The sequence below is a fragment of the Eriocheir sinensis genome, unplaced genomic scaffold, assembly GCF_024679095.1.
Source record: "Eriocheir sinensis breed Jianghai 21 unplaced genomic scaffold, ASM2467909v1 Scaffold820, whole genome shotgun sequence".
Taxonomy (NCBI): Eukaryota; Metazoa; Arthropoda; class Malacostraca; order Decapoda; family Varunidae; genus Eriocheir; species Eriocheir sinensis.
Genome location: NW_026112187.1, coordinates 79,807 through 97,500, shown reverse-complemented (window position 1 = coordinate 97,500; position 17,694 = coordinate 79,807). Strand labels below are relative to the sequence as shown.

At 44.4% G+C, this 17,694-nt stretch overlaps 1 protein-coding gene and 1 long non-coding RNA gene across 2 annotated transcripts in view; both read right to left on the bottom strand.

The window, feature by feature from the left end:
• Positions 1-17,694, bottom strand: part of LOC126994571 (RB1-inducible coiled-coil protein 1-like) — a 72,141-nt gene that overhangs the window by 29,053 nt on the left and 25,394 nt on the right. Inside the window, 11 exon segments of the mRNA XM_050853898.1 lie at positions 1,670-1,780; positions 1,913-2,134; positions 4,391-4,550; positions 5,554-5,672; positions 6,730-6,846; positions 7,478-7,612; positions 8,037-8,111; positions 11,690-11,788; positions 12,201-12,330; positions 13,716-13,795; positions 15,352-15,480. Of these exon segments, the coding sequence (XP_050709855.1) occupies positions 1,670-1,780; positions 1,913-2,134; positions 4,391-4,550; positions 5,554-5,672; positions 6,730-6,846; positions 7,478-7,612; positions 8,037-8,111; positions 11,690-11,788; positions 12,201-12,330; positions 13,716-13,795; positions 15,352-15,480 (1,377 nt within the window).
• Positions 2,192-4,344, bottom strand: LOC126994572 (uncharacterized). The gene is made up of 3 exons (XR_007749304.1): positions 4,004-4,344; positions 3,610-3,806; positions 2,192-3,412 (listed from the first exon to the last, which is right to left on the bottom strand). It is a non-coding gene; the product is annotated as an uncharacterized LOC126994572 (long non-coding RNA).

Sequence of the window (17,694 nt, the reverse complement as noted above, 5' to 3'; positions counted from 1 at the left end):
GTATTTGCTGGTGGTGCTAAACGCCCACTGTGAGCTCCACCCGCACTCCAATCTCCCGCGTATGAGTGTGTTCCAACATTAATTCTCACAACACAGCATTGACAATTGAGTGTGTTCTCCGCTAAATTTGGTGGAAAATCACGTCAGCCCAGCACGGCAAATCTACGGACGAGCAACTGGTGGATGTCCTTGCCCAATACAGCGACATTTTTGCATAGCTTCCCCTATCACCTGACTGATTCTTTAATGCTCCCTTGCCAGAGCCTGAAGGAGAGATGTCCGCAGTTCCCTCAATACGGCTGATCATCCCACACGCACTGACGTAAGTGTTAACATTCAACACTCCCTGAACGTGCATGTATGTCCGCAAGAGAGGCGTACATAACCGGCTCCTATAGATCTGGACCTCCTCTTTCCAATGGTGTTTTTGGTTTGTAGCTGTGATGAATAGTTTTTGAGATACAGAGGTTAAAAGAGACCCCCCATTGGGCTCCCCGAACGCGCCTGAGGGTATAGTCGCGTCCCGTCAAGCGCGCAAAGAAAGGGTTGAAACAGACCCCCCTCCCCCCGCTGGGCTGCCCGAGTGTGCCTAGGGGGGATAGTCGCTCCCCTCGCCACGTGGAAAGTTGGAAAGTTTTGTTTAGTCGGTGCAACATCTGTGGTCATATGCCGGAGAGAGACAGAAGGGGAAGGAATTATAGGAGAAGGGAAAGGAGAAAGTTTTGTTTAGTGGGCGCAACATCTGTGGTCATATGCCGGAGAGAGACAGAAGGGGAAGGAATTATAGGAGAAGGGAACAGACCCCAGGAGACGGGACACAACATCTGTGGTCATATGCCGGAGAGAGACAGAAGGGGAAGGAATTATAGGAGAAGGGAACAGACCCCAGGAGACGGGACACAACATCTGTGGTCATATGCCGGAGAGACAGAAGGGGAAGGAATTATAGGAGAAGGGAACAGACCCCAGGAGACGGGACACAACATCTGTGGTCATATGCCGGAGAGAGACAGAAGGGGAAGGAATTATAGGAGAAGGGAACAGACCCCAGGAGACGGGACACAACATCTGTGGTCATGGGCGGGAGAGACAGAAGGGGAAGGAATTATAGGAGAAGGGAACAGACCCCAGGAGACAGGACACAACATCTGTGGTCATATGCCGGAGAGAGACAGAAGGGGAAGGAATTATAGGAGAAGGGAACAGACCCCAGGAGACGGGACACAACCCCTGATTAATACCTGGTACCCATTCACTGCTGGGTGGACAGGGGCGTAGGGTATCGGAAAAGCCGCCCAAATTTTTCCACTCCGCCCGGGAATCGAACCCGGGCTCTCTCGGTCGTGAGCCGAGTGTGCTAACCACTGCACCACGAAGCCCATCAATGAAAGAGTTAATATTGAGTTAAATCGAGGGTTATTAAAGCGAGCGAGATTAGAGCGAGCAATATTAGAGCGAGCAAAATTAGAGCAAGCAACATTAGGGTGAGAGTTAGCTTTTAGACACTAGCTATTAAAGCGAGGGTTGTTAGTTTGTTGGTTAGTCAGATTAGAGCGAGCAAAATTAGAGCGAGCAAAATTAGAGCGAGAAAAGATTAGAGTGAATGTTCTCTCTCTCTCTCTTTATCTCTTGCTCGCTCTAATTTTCTCTCGCTCAAATTCTCTCTCACCTGTCTTTGCTCCTCCAGTTTCCTCCGTTCCTCCTCTCTCACTCGCTCTATTCTCTCGCTCACTTCTCTCTCTTTCTCTCTCTCTATCTCCTCTCTCAGCCGCTCCAGACCCTGAAAATTAGAGCGAGGCTGATGGTAATGGTCTCTCTCTCTCTCTCTCTCTCTCTCAACTGCTCCAGACCCTGAAAATTAGAGCGAGGCTGATGGTAATGGTCTCTCTCTCTCTCTCTCTCTCTTACTTACCTCCCATCTTGAAGACGCAGAGGAGGAGGGGCTGGAGGGGAGGAGGTCAAACGGAGGAAGAGGAGGAGGAGGAAGAGCAGGAGGGGAGGAGGAGAAGGAGGAGGAGGGTGGGAGGGAGGAGGGGGAGGAGGAGGTGGTGGTGGCGGTGGTGGTGGTCATGATCTTGAAACGCGTTCGGATCGTGTCAATCTCCTGTTTATGGCGCCGGCGTTCGTCTTCGACCTGGGGAAAGGACATGTATGGCACTGAGGGGGTAGTATGGCACTGGTTATTTATGGCAACATTTCACTGGCCCCAACCCTCTATGATGATGTTTAAGAATAGAGTGTCACGCGCGCACCAGTCACACTCAGCAAAAAACACCCCCTCACCGGGCCTGTACATTCCCAGGAGAGGCTTACATCACCGAATCTTATGGATCTTGGCCTCCTCTTTCCAATGGTGTTTGTGTTTTGTGGCTGTGATGAATAGTTTTTGAGATACAGCGGTTAAAAGACATCCCCTTCTCCCGCTGGGGTGCCCGAGCGCGCCTGAGGGGATCGTCTCGGTGTGAGCGCTTAGCAAGGAAAGGGTTAAGAAACATGACCCCTGCTGCTCCCACCACCGGGTTGAGTGTTGCTTGGGTCGTCTGCGATTGGTCCGTCCTGAGTCCGAGGCTGCCCTTGAGTATCACGAGCAAAAAACACTTTATATGTCACCAGCTTGCTAGGCCAGCCGTGAATCCCCTACTCTTTACCCGGGCTTGGGACAGGCACGGGATTCTACAATGTTATTCCCGAGGCAGACTTGTATAGTGTATATGTAGAGAGAGAGAGACAGAGAGAGAGAGAGAGGGAGAGGTGTCTGCCCCCATGAGTCAAGTGTTACTTTTCGTTAGCCATCTGAAGTGTTTTGAGAGCTGTGGCCATGAGGTGCGAGGAGCCTTACTAGTGTGCTGTTCTGTGTGTGTGGCTGTGCTATGGGAGGAGCCTTACCAGTGTGTGTTCTCCCCAGGTACAAGGAGGGGAAGGTCATCCTGGAGCGAGCGTTGGTCACGGAGTCGGATGGCTTTGAGGAACACTTGGGAGATGACTAAACAGCCTTCTCTCACTTTTTACCTTTATTCTCTATCATTAGCTGTGTTTTATAAGGGGTTCTGATTGTCTTAGGGAGCTGGGGGTCTTAGAGGATTAAGAACAAGTATGTAACTCTCCTCACACCAAATCTGATGGTCCTGAGTGTTGTAGTTTTTGCAGATTCCAAAAAAATGTTAACACTTTCAGATTAAAATTTTTGGTCGGTCCCCCGTGGAAATTTTGGATACCTATTTTGGGGAATGTTTTTATAGGGGTTCTGATTGTCTTAGGGAGCTGGGGGTCTTAGAGCATTAAGAACAACCATTTAACTCTCTTCCTATCAAATTTTATGTTCCTAAGTTTTATAGTTTTTTCACAATCCCCCAAAATGTTAACACTTTCAGATTAAAATTTTTGGTCGGTCCCCCGTGGAAATTTTGGATACCTATATTGGGGAATGTTTTTATAGGGGTTCTCATTGTCTTAGGGAGCTGGGGGTCTTAGAGCATTAAGAACAACTATTTAACTCTCTTCCTATCAAATTTTATGTTCCTAAGTTTAATAGTTTTTTCACAATCCCCAAAAATGTTAACACTTTCAGATTAAATTTTTTGGTCGGTCCCCCGTGGAAATTTTGGATACCTATTTTGGGGAATGTTTTTATAGGGGTTCTGATTGTCTTAGGGAGCTGGGGGTCTTAGAGAATTAAGAACAAGTATGTAACTCTCCTCACACCAAATCTGATGGTCTTGAGTGTTGTAGTTTTTGCATATTCCAAAAAAATGTTAACACTTCCACATTAAAATTTTTGGTCGCTCCCCCGTCGAAATTTTGGATACCTATTTTGGGGTACGTTTTTATAGGGGTTCTGATTGTCTTAGGGAGCTGGGGGTCTTAGAGCATTAAGAACAACCATTTAACTCTCTTCCTATCAAATTTTACGTTCCTAAGTTTTATAGTTTTTTCACAATCCCCAAAAATGTTAACACTTTCAGATTAAATTTTTTGGTCGGTCCCCCGTGGAAATTTTGGATACCTATTTTGGGGAATGTTTTTATAGGGGTTCTGATTGTCTTAGGGAGCTGGGGGTCTTAGAGGATTAAGAACAACTATTTAACTCTCTTCCTATCAAATTTTATGTTCCTAAGTTTTGTAGTTTTTTCACAATCTCAAAAAATGTTAACACCTCCACATCATCGAGGAAAGTATTAAGAGTCTTTGGTACTGCTGTGAGTCTTTGGTACCATTGAGCATTTGGTACCACTATGAGTCTTTGGTACTGCTATGTGTCTTTGGTACCACTGTGAGTATTTGGTACCATTGAGTATTTGGTACCACTGAGTATTTGGTACCATTGAGTATTTGGTACCACTAACCCTCAGGACCGGCCCCTTATATGGAAATCAACCAAACCAATACTTACCAACTCCACCATTTTTCTCTCCATCTCCTCCTCCTTCTCCCTCCGTGCGATGGAGAGAAGTTCCTCCCTCTCTCTCTCCCTGTTCGCTCTCTCCCGCTCAATTTCCTCCCTCGCTCTCTTTCTCTCCTCCTCTCTGGCCTGTGTTGTCTCCTGTTCTAGTCTGTGGAAGAGAGAAGGTTAAAGAAAATTCCTGCTGCCACGCCCAAACATCTGATTCTCGCTCAATTTCCTGGTGTTTGACTTAACGTACAAACACGAAACTCACACACACCAAACAGCAACTATTCACCTACACACACACCAAAACGCAGCCTTCTAGCCCCTTCCAAACACCCACAAACAGCCAAAACGTAATGACATTTCTCACCCTCCTTCTCTCAAACTCACCCAGCCAACCCTCACATGCTGTTTTCCTTACTCAATTTCCTGGTGTTTTACTTTACCTACAAACACATAACTCACACAGAGCAAACAGCAACCATTCACCTACACACACACCAAAACGCAGCCTTCTATCTCCTTCCAAACACCCACAAACAGCTAAAACGTAACAACATTTCTCACCCTCCTCCCCTCAACTTCACCAAGCCAATTCACACATGCTGTTTTCCTTACTCAATTTCTTGGTGTTTTACTTTACCCACAAAAACGAAACTCACACACAACAAACAGCAACTATTCACCTACACACACACCAAAACGCAGCCTTCTATCTCCTTCCAAACACCCACAAACAGCCAAAACGTAACACCATTTCTCACCCTCCTTCTCTCAAACTCACCCAGCCAACCCTCACATGCTGTTTTTCTTACTCAATTTCCTGGTGTTTTACTTTACCTACAAACATGTAACTCACACACACCAAACAGCAACTATTCACCTACACACACACCAAAATGCAGCCTTCTAGCCCCTTCCAAACACCCACAAACAGGCAAAACGTAACAACATTTCTCACCCTCCTCCCCTCAACTTTACAGAGACACCCCACACATGCAGTTTTTCTTCCTCAATTTCCTGGTGTTTTATTTTACCCACAAACACGTAACTCACACACACCAAACAGCAACCATTCACCTACACACACACCAAAACGCAGCCTTCTAGCCCCTTCCAAACACCCACAAACGGCTCAAACATAACAACAACCAATCCTGCCTCACCTCTCTCTTAGGGCTCGCTCCACCTGCTCCACAGCGCTCCTCTCTCGCTCGACATAGCTCGCTTCGATTCTCTCTCTCTCTTCCTCGATCCTCGCTCTAATTTTGCCTTCTAGTTGCTCCTGAAATAGAGAAAAAGAGAGAGAGATAAGTGAGGTAGGAACTGCCCTCACTCTGCGCCTGAGAAAGAGAGGAGGAAGATTTGAAATGTTGTGATGTTTGTGGTGTTTGTGGGTGTTTGGATGGGGCTAGAAGGCTGCGTTTTGGTGTGTGTGTAGGTGAATGGTTGGTGTTTGCTGTGTGTAAGTTTCGTGTTTGTGGGTAAAGTAAAACACCAGGAAATTGAGTAAGAAAAACAGCATATGCGGGTTGGCTGGCAAAAGTTGAGGGGAGGAGGGTTCGAAATGTTGTTACGTTTTGCCTGTTTGTGGGTGTTTGGAAGGGGTTAGAAGGCTGCGTTTTGGTGTGTGTGTAGGTGAATGGTTGGTGTTTGCTGTGGGTGAGTTTCGTGTTTGTGGGTAAAGTAAAACACCAGGAAATTGAGAAAGAAAAAACAGCATGTGAGGGTTGGCTGGGTGAAGTCGAGTGAAGGAGGATGGAAAAATGTTACGTTTGACCCGTTTGTGGGTGTTTGGATGGGGTTAGAAGGCTACGTTTTGGTGTGTGTGTGGGTGAATGGTTGGTGTTTGCTGTGTGTGAGTTTAATGGTGCTTGGTGTGTGTGTAGGTGAATGGTTGGTGTTTGCTGTGTGTGAGTTTCGTGTTTGTGAGTACAGTAAAACACCAGGAAATTGAGTAGCAAACAGAGAAACTGAGAGAGAGAGAGAGAGAGAGAGAGAGAGAGAGAGAGAGAGAGAGAGAGAGAGAGAGAGAGAGAGAGAGAGAGAGAGAGAGAGAGAGAGAGAGAGAGAAAATAGGTGAGCTGAGAGAAAAACAGAGCGAGAGAGCATGAGAGAGAGAAAAATTAGAGAGAAAAAGATAAAAAAAATAGAGCGAGTGAAAAAGAAAAAAATAGAGTGAGGGAAAAAATTAGAGCGAGGAGAAAAAAATAGAGCGAGAAGAGAAAAAACAGAGCGACAGGAGAGGAAAAAACAGAGCGAGAGAAAAATACAGCAACGAAAAAAATTAGAGCGAGAAAAAAATTAGAGCGAGAAAAAATTAGAGCGAGAGAGAAACTTACCTCCTTCAGTGTTGCCTCCTTCCTCCGCCTCTCCTCCTCCTCCTCCTCTTCCTCCTCCCTCTTCCTCTCCTCCTCCCTCCCTCTCTCCCTCATCTCCTCGATCTGGGAAGACGCTTGCTGGAGAGAAAAAAACGTACATGAGAAAAAACGTACATGAGAAAAAACGCACATGAGAAAAAACGTACATGAGAAAAAACGTACATGAAAAAAAACGCACATAAAAAAACATACATGAGAAAAAATGCACATGGAAAAAAAACGTACATGGAAAAAAAGCGCACATGGAAAAAAACGTACATGAGAAAAACGCACATGAGAAAAAACGCACATGAAAAAATGCACATGGAAAAAAAACGCACTTAAAAAAACGTACATGAGAAAAAACGCACATGAAAAAAAATGCACTTAAAAAACGTACATGAGAAATAACGCACATGAAAAAAAGCACATGGAAAAAAAACGCTCTTAAAAAAACGTACATGAGAAAAAACGCACATGGAAAAAAAACGCACTTAAAAAAACGTACGAGAAAAAACGCACATGGAAAAAAACGTAGAGAAAAAACGTACATGGAAAAATACGCACGAGGAAAAACGTACATGACTAGAAAAAATGCACATGAAGAAAAACGCACATGAAAAGCATATATGAAAAAATACGCACATGAAAAAACGCGCATGAACTGAAAAAACGCACATGAAGAAAAACGCACATAAAAACACACACACACACACACACACACACACACCTGCAGCTGGTCCATGTACACCTCCAGCTCCCTGTGTGCGTCCTCCAGCTGTGCCGTGTACGCGCTGATCTGCCTGTGTGCGTCTGAGATCTGGTCATGTGCGTCCTGGAGCTCCGACTCACTCTGCTCCTGGGTCTGGGGGGAGAGAGAGAGAGAGAGAGAGAGAGAGAGAGAGAGAGAGAGAGAGAGAGAGAGAGAGAGAGAGAGAGAGAGAGAGAGAGAGAGAGAGAGAGAGAGAGAGAGAGAGAGAGAGAGAGAGAGAGAGAGAGAGAGAGAGAGAGAGAGAGAGGGGTTGAACATATATTTCTTTTTATATAAACTACTACTACTACTACTACTACTACTACTACTACTACTATTTCTTGTGATGGTAGTGTGACCCTTCCTCTGTACCATGAACCTAAAGAAACACACATTTGACAAGGCTTTCCTAGGAGTTGTGGGCATTTCCAGGGGTAGTTTTGTGACCCTGGCGCATTGCAAAAAAGAAAACGGGAACGCTGGAGACGGGTAACTCAACATCAGTACTACTACTACTACTTCTACTACTACTACTTACTTGGAGCAGAAGGTTCACGACAGTAGCAGACACTTGAGAGAGGTAAGTGAGGTAGGAACTGCCCTCACTCTGGACCTGAGAAAGAGAGAGGAGGAGGATTTAAAATGTTGTTACGTTTGAGCTGTTTGTGGGTGTTTGGACGGGGCTACAAGGCTGCGTTTTGGTGTGTGTGTAGGTGAATGGTTGGTGTTTGCTGTGTGTGAGTTTCGTGTTTGTGGGTAAAGTAAAACACCAGGAAATTGAGGAAGAAAAACAGCATATGTGGGTTGCCTGGGTGAAGTTGAGGGATGGCGGGATGGAAAATGTTGTTACGTTTGTGGTGTTTGTGGGTGTTTGGACGGGGCTAGAAGGCTGCGTTTTGGTGTGTGTGTAGGTGAATGGTTGGTGTTTGCTGTGTGTGAGTTTCGTGTTTGTGGGTAAAGTAAAACACCAGGAAATTGAGTAAGAAAAACAGCATGTGAGGGTTGGCTGGCAAAAATTGAGGTAAGGATATAAGATGTTACGCTTGTGGTGTTTGTGGGTGTTTGGACGGGGCTACAAGGCTGCGTTTTGGTGTGTGTGTAGGTGAATGGTTGGTGTTTGCTGTGTGTGAGTTTCGTGTTTGTAGGTCAAGTAAAACACCAGGAAATTAAGCAACAATCTAGCAAGGCCGCTCTCAAGTTTCTGTCAATGATTGTTCTGTTCAAGTTTTTCCTCCCTCTTTCTCGCTCACTTTCTCACATTAAAGCTAGCTCTAACCCATCCAACCATGCATCAAATTAAAGCTACACCATTCCTCTCTCTAACCCACCCACTATCTCGCATTAGAACTGTCTCACTTTAGAGCTATCTCACTTTTTCTGGCCACATATCCATCACCAATACTGCCTGATTTCTTTGTTCCTCTCTCTTTCTCGCTCACTTTCTCACATTAAAGCTAGCTCTAACCCAGCCTACCATGCATCAAATTAAAGCTACACCATTCCTCTCTCTAACCCACCCACTATCTCACATTAGAACTGTCTCACTTTAGAGCTATCTCACTTTTACTTGCACTTATCCAGCAGGCATACACCTTCAGATAAAGCCTGGGCTGGATTCCTCTCCTTAGCTTCAGGAACAAAAGACTTCCAATCGGACATACTTATCCTCAAACTCCTGCCACTATAACTCCACTCGTACTCCACCCCCATCCACCCTCTTTTAACCACACCTAGCCACACCCTTCCCCCACCACCACACAAAAGTACAGCCTCCTAACTTACATACTTACAACAGGAGAAGGAAAAAAGCAAAGACATATCACTCCATAGAAGTCAGGATCACATCAAATTTTTTCAGCGCTACCTCTAACTTAATCCACTATAACTCCACTCCTACTCCACACCCATCCACCCCCTTTTAACCACACCTAGCCACACCCTTCCTCCACCATCACACAAAAGTACAGCCTCATAACTTACATACTTACAACAGGAGAAGCAAAAAAGTAAAGACATATCACTCAACAAAAATCAAAATCACACCAAATTTTTCAGCGCTACCTCAAACTTAATCCACTATAACTCCACTGATAATCCACGCCCATCCACCCCCTTTTAACCACACCCTTCCCTGACCACCACATAAAAGTACAGCCTCCTAACTTACATACTTACAACAGGAGAAGCAAAAAAGTAAAGACATATCACTCAACAAAAATCAGAATCACACCAAATTTTTCAGCGCTACCTCTAACTTAAACCACTATAACTCCACTCCGACTCCACTCCCATCCACCCCCTTTTAACCACAGATAGTCACACTCTTCCCCCACCACCACACAAAAGTACAGCCTCCTAACTTACATACTTACAACAGGAGAAGCAAAAAAGTAAAGACATATCATTCAACAAAAATCAGAATCACACCAAATTTTTCAGCGCTACCTCTGACTTAATCCACTATAACTCCACTCCTACTCCACCCCCATCCACCCCCTTTTAACCACAGATAGTCGCACCCTTCCCCCACCACCACACAAAAGTACAGCCTCCTAACTTACATACTTACAACAGGAGAAGGAAAAAAGCAAAGACATATCACTCCATAAAAATTAGACTCACACCAAATTTTTTCAGCGCTACCTCTAACTTAATCCACTATAACTCCACTGATAATCCACGCCCATCCACCCCCTTTTAACCACACCTAGCCACACCCTTCCCCCACCACCACACAAAAGTACAGCCTCCTAACTTATATACTTAAAGCAGGAGAAGCAAAAAAGTAAGGACATATCACTCCATAAAAATCAGGATCACACCAAATTTTTTCAGCGGTACCTCTAACTTAATCCACTATAACTCCACTCCGACTCCACGCTCCTCCACCCCCTTTTAACCACACCTAGCCACACCCTTCCTCCACCACCACACAAAAGTACAACCTCCTAACTTACATACTTACAACAGGAGAAGCAAAAAAGTAAAGACATATCACTCGACAAAAATCAGAATCACACCAAATTTTTTCAGCGGTACCTCTAACTTAATCCACTATAACTGCACTGATAATTCACCCCCATGAACCCCCTTTTAACCACACCTAGCCACACCCTTCCCCCACCACCACACAAAGGTACAGCCTCCTAACTTACATACTTACAACAGGAGAAGCAAAAAAGTAAAGACATATCACTTGACAAAAATCAGAATCACACCAAATTTTTCAGCGCTACCTCTAACTTAATCCACAATAACTCCACTGATAATCCACGCCCATCCACCCCCTTTTAACCACACCTAGCCACATTCTTCCCCCACCTCCACACCAAGGTACAGGCTCCTAGCTTGTATATTTATGGCAGAAGAAGGAAAAAAGTAAGAACATATCACTCCATAAAAATCAGGATCACACCAAATTTTGTTAGCGCTACCTCTAACTTAATCCACTATAACTCCACTGATAATCCACGCCCATCCACCCCCTTTTAACCACACCCAGCCACACCCTTCCCCCACCACCACACAAAAGTACAGCCTCCTAACTTACATACTTACAACAGGAGAAGCAAAAAAGTAAAGACATATCACTCCATAAAAATCAGGATCACACCAAATTTTTCAGCGCGATCTCTAACTTAATCCACTATAACTCCACTCCGACTCCACCCCCATCCACCCCCTTTTAACCACAGATAGTCGCACCCTTCCCCCACCATCACACAAAAGTACAGCCTCCTAACTTACATACTTACAACAGGAGAAGCAAAAAAGTAAAGACATATCACTCGACAAAAATCAGAATCACACCAAATTTTTCAGCGCTACCTCTGACTTAATCCACTATAACTCCACTCCGACTCCACGCTCCTCCACCTCCTTTTAACCACACCCAGCCACACCCTTCCCCCACCACCACACAAAGGTACAGCCTCCTAACTTACATACTTACAACAGGAGAAGCAAAAAAGTAAAGACATATCACTCCATAAAAGTCAGGATCACACCAAATTTTTTCAGCGCTACCTCTAACTTAATCCACTATAACTCCACTCCTATTCCACCCTCATCCACCCCCTTTTAACCACACCTAGCCACACCCTTCCCCCACCACCACACAAAAGTACAGCCTCCTAACTTACATACTTACAACAGGAGAAGCAAAAGAGTAGGGACATATGAAACACTTACCTTGGTTTTAAGTGCGGTGACTTGACACTTAAGTTCACTTATTTGACTTAGCCGTGACTTAAGTTCATCTACTTCAACCCGGGCTGCTCCTAACTGCATCTGTAAAGTGGTAGTAGTAGTAGTAGTAGTAGTAGAAAAAATTATCATTATTATTATATATTTCAGAGAGAGAGAGAGAGAGAGAGAGAGAGAGAGAGAGAGAGAGAGAGAGAGAGAGAGAGAGAGAGAGAGAGAGAGAGAGAGAGAGAGAGAGAGAGAGAGAGAGAGAGAGAGAGAGAGAGAGAGAGAGAGAATCTGTGTGTGTGTGTGTGTGTGTGTGTGAGAGAGAGAGAGAGAGAGCGAGAGAGAGAGAGAGAGCGAGAGAGAGAGAGAGAGAGAGAGAGAGAGAGAGAGAGAGAGAGAGAGAGAGAGAGAGAGAGAGAGAGAGAGAGAGAGAGAGAGAGAGAGAGAGAGAGAGAGAGAGAGAGAGAGAGAGAGAGAGAGAGAGAGAGAGAGAGAGAGAGAGACTTACTTGTAGAGCGATAATCTCCTCCTCTTTTTCCTCCAGTGACGGGAGAGAAGGAGGAGGAGGATGAGGAGGAGGGGGAGAGAAGATACCTCCTCCTCCTCCTTCCTCTTCTTCTTCTTCTTCTTCTTGTTGGCTGTAAGTAAAAAAAATGTAGTAGTAGTAGTAGTAATACAATCTACACTAATATACTTTTACCGAGTCTTCCTACAAAAAATATTACCTGATTTTGATGGTCGTTTTAACACACTTCTAATTCCTCTACAGCGATGAAACTTATACACAACAAACACCAACCATTCACCTACACACACACCAAAACGCAGCCTTCTAGCCCCGTCCAAACACCCACAAACACCACAAACGTGACAACAATTTCTAACCCTCCTCCCCTCACATGCCGTTTTATTTCTCACTCAATTTCCTGGTGTTTTACTGTACCTACAAAGACGAAACTCACACACAGCAAACACCAACCATTCACCTACACACACACCAAAACGCAGCCTTCTAGCCTCTTCCAAACGCTTACAAACACCACAAACGTAACAACATTTTTCATCCCACCTTCCCTCAACTTCATCCAGCCAACCCTCACATGCTGTTTTTCTTCCTCAATTTCCTGGTGTTTTACTTTACCCACAAACACGACACACACACAGCAAACACCAACCATTCACCCATATACACACCAAAACGCAGCCTTCTAGCCCTGTCCAAACAACCACAAACACCACAAATGTGACAACATTTTCCATCACCCCTCCCCTCATATGCTGTTTTATTCTTCCTTAATTTCCTGGTGTTTTACTGTACTCACAAACACGAAACTCACACACAGCAAACACCAACCATTCACCTACACACACACCAAAACGCAGCCTTCTAGCCCCGTCCAAACACCCACAAACACCACAAACGTGACAACAATTTCTAACCCTCCTCCCCTCACATGCTGTTTTTTTCTCACTCAATTTCGTGGTGTTTTACTGTACCCACAAACACGAAACTCACACACAGCAAACACCAAACATTCACCTACACACACACCAAAACGCAGCCTTCTAGCCCCGTCCAAACACCCACAAACACCACAAACGTGACAACAATTTCTAACCCTCCTCCCCTCACATGCTGTTTTTTTCTCACTCAATTTCCTGGTGTTTTACTGTACCCACAAACACGAAACTCACACACAGCAAACACCAACCATTCACCTACACACACACCAAAACGCAGCCTTCTAGCCCCGTCCAAACACCCACAAACACCACAAACGTAACAGCATTTTCCATCCCACCTTCCCTCAACTTCACCCAGCCAACCCACACATGCTGTTTTTCTTCCTCAATTTCCTGGTGTTTTACTGTACCTACAAAGACGAAACTCACACACAGCAAACACCAACCATTCACCTACACACACACCAAAACGCAGCCTTCTAGCCCCGTCCAAACACCCACAAACGCCACAAACGTAGGACCAAATTTTACCATTATCCGTTCAACATATATTTCTCACCTTGTACTGTCAAGTCGGATGTGTTTGGATAGTTCATGGATAGTATCGGGTAGTTTGTTCTTCACTGCTGCCCGTGTGACCTGAAAATAGTAATAGTAGTAGTACTAGTAGTAGTAACAGGCAGACACACACACACACACACACACACACATTCTCTCTCTCTCTCTTTTGGGATACGGCCAGTTTGAGTGCAAAGGGTGGTATGGTATGTTTTTCAGTCCTGATGTCCTGACTTCATGGCCCCATTGCTCACTTATGGTGCAAGTTATGGTGATGGTGGATAGAGAATGGTAGATAGGGAATTTAATTGGCTTTCCAACCACACCAAGCAAACTAAAATACCTTTGAGAATAATGGAGAAAAATGGGAAAAACTGAAGAGATGTGTGAGGGGAAATGGTGAGTTTGTAATGGTGCCCTAAGTTCATGGCCCCATTGCTCAGTTATGGTGCAGGTTATGGTGATGGTGGACAGGGAATGGTAGATAGAGAATTTAATGGGCTTTCCAACCACACTAAGCAAACTAAAATACCTTTGAGAATAATGGAGAAAAATGGGAAAAACTGAAGAGATGTGTGAGGGGAAATGGTGAGTTTGTAATGGTACCTTAATTTCATGGCCCCATTTCTCAGTTATGGTGCAAGTTATGGTGATGGTGGATAGAGAATGGTAGATAGAGAATTTAATTGGCTTTCCAACCACACCAAGCAAACTAAAATACCTTTGAGAATAATGGAGAAAAATGGCAAAAACTAAAGGGGTGTGTGCAAGCAAGTAACATGAAACAATATACACTTTCCTTTTGCTATTATGTATGAAGATGATTGGCTCTAAATACAGTGGAAGTAGAAGGCAGTGAATTTCTACAGCAGCCCGGCCTCACACACCTCCTTAGTTTTTTCCATTTTTCTTCATTATTCTCATAGGTATTTTAGTTTGCTTGGTGTGGTTGGAAAGCCAATTAAATTCTCTATCTGACACCCTCTATCCATCATTACCATAACTTGTGCCATAACTGAAAAATGGCCCCATGAAGTTAAGGCACCATACCAAAATCACCATTTCCCCTCACACACCTCTCCAGTTTTTCTCATTTTTCTCCATTATTTTCAAAGGTATTTTAGTTTGCTTGGTGTGGTTGAAAAGCTAATTAAATTATCTATCTACCATTCCCGGTCCACCATCACCATAACGTGCACCATAACTGAGAAATGGGGCCATGAAGTTAGGGCACCATCCCAAACTCACTATTTCCCCTCACACATCTCTTCAGTTTTTCTCATTTTTCTCCACTATTCTCAAAGGTATTTTAGTTGGCTTGGTGTGGTTAGAAAGCCAATTAAATTCTCTATCTACCATTCCCTATCCACCATCACCATAACTTGCACCATAACTGAGCAATGGGGCCATGAAGTTAGGGCACCATACCAAACTCACCATTTTCCCTCACACACCTCTTCAGTTTTTCTCATTTTTCTCCACTATCCTCAAAGGTATTTTAGTTTGCTTGGTGTGGTTGGAAAGCCAATTAAATTCTCTATCTACCATTCCATATCCACCATCACCATAACTTGCACCATAACTGAGAAATGGGACCATAAACTTAGGTCATCACAGCTAAAACATCTCAAACTAACCAACTCATCCTGCTGGCTTAAGTAGAGATGGTGCAGAAGGGGCGGAACAGCAACCACCTTCCCCACGACCAGATAGTTCGATAGTTCCGGCAATAGTAGTCGCAGCTGCTCAATGTTCTCCTCTGTGACCTGAAATAGTAGTAGTAGTAGTAGTAGTAGTAGTAGTAGTAGTAGTAAGGGAAGGATAGGGTTATGATACATATTACACAAAGATTCATATGTAGACCACATTTTTTTAGAACTACCTCTAACTTTAATCCACCGTAACTCCACTTCTACTCCACCTGCATCCACCCACTTTTAACCACACCTAGCCACACCCTTCCCCCACTACCACACCAAGGTACAGGCTCCTAACTTGTATACTTTTAGCAGGAGAAGCAAAAAAGTAAAGATAAGTAGCATTCAAAAATTCAAGTCAAACCGTAATTTTTCTCCACATGCTTCCACTTTTTCAACTATAACTCCACTTCTACTCCACCTGCATCCACCCCCTCTTAACCACACCTAGCCACACCCTTCCCCCACCACCACACCAAGGTACAGGCTCCTAACTTGTATACTTTTAGCAGGAAAAGCAAAAAAGTAATGATAAGTAGCATTCAAAACTTCAAGTCGGACCGTAATTTTTCTCCACATGCTTCCACTTTTTCAACTATAACTCCACTTCTACTCCACCTGCATCCACCCACTTTTAACCACACCTAGCCACACCCTTCCCCTACCACCACACCAAGGTACAGGCTCCTAACTTGTACACTTTTAGCAGGAGAAGCAAAAAATTAGAGATAAGTAGCATTAAAAAATTCAAGTCAGACCGTAATTTTTCTCCACATGCTTCCACTTTTTCAACTATAACTCCACTTCTACTCCACCTCCATCCACCCCCTCTTAACCACACTTAGCCACACCCTTCCCCCACTACCACACCAAGGTACAGTCTCGTAACTTGTATACTTTTAGCAGGAGAAGGGAAAAAGTAAGAACATATCACTCAAAAAAGTTAAAACCACACCATATTTTTTTCAGCAATACCTCTAACTTAAACCACCGTAGCTCCACTTCTACTCCACCTGCTTCCACCCCCTTTTAACCACACCTAGCCACACCCTTCCTCAACCACCACACCAAGGTACAGGCTCCTAACTTGTATACTTTTAGCAGGAGAAGCAAAAAAGTAAAGATAAGTAGCATTCAAAAATTCAAGTCAGAACGTAATTTTTCTCCACATGCTTCCACTTTTTCAACTATAACTCCACTTCTACTCCACTTACATCCACCCCCTTTTAACCACACCTAGCCACACCCTTCCTCCACCACTACACCAAGGTACACCCTGCTAACTTGTATACTTTTAGCAGGAGAAGGGAAAAAGTAGGAACATATCACTCAAAAAAGTTAAAACCACTCCACATTTTTCTCAGCATTACCTCTAAATCAAACCACCGTAACTCCACTTCTACTCCACCTGCATCCACCCCCTTTTAACCACACCTAGCCACACCCTTCCCCCACCACCACACCAAGGTGTAGGCTCCTAACTTGTATACTTTTAGCAGGAGAAGCAAAAAAGTTAGGATAAGTTGCATTTAAAAATTCAAGTTAGAACGTAATTTTTCTCCACATGCTTCCACTTTTTCAGCTATAACTCCACTCCTACTCCATCTCCATCCACTCACTTTTATCCACACCTAGCCACACCCTTTCTCCACCAGTACACCAAGTTACAGGCTCCTGCCGTGTATACTTTTAGCAGGAGAAGGGAAAAAGTAAGAACATATCACTCAAAAAAGTTAAAACCACACCACATTTTTTCCAGCAATACCTCTAACTTTAACCACCGTAACTCCGCTTCTACTCCACCTGTATCCACCCCCTTTTAACCACACCTAGCCACACCCTTCCCCCACCACCACACCAAGGTACAGGCTCCTAACTTGTATACTTTTAGCAGGAGAAGGGAAAAAGTAAGAACATATACCCCCAGAAAAGTTAAAATCACACCATAATTTTTCAACACTACCTCTAACTTCAAACCACCGTAACTCCACTTCTACTCCACCTGCATCCACCCCCTTTTAACCACACCTAGCCACACCCTTCCCCCACCACCACACCAAGGTACAGGCTCCTAACTTGTATACTTTTAGCAGGAGAAGCAAAAAAGTAAAGATAAGTTACATTCAAAAATTCAAGTCGGACCGTAATTTTTCTCCACATGCTTCCACTTTTTCAGCTATAACTCCACTCCTACTCCACCTGCATCCACCCCCTCTTAACCACACCTAGCCACACCCTTCCCCCACCACCACACCAAGGTACAGGCTCCTAACTTGTATACTT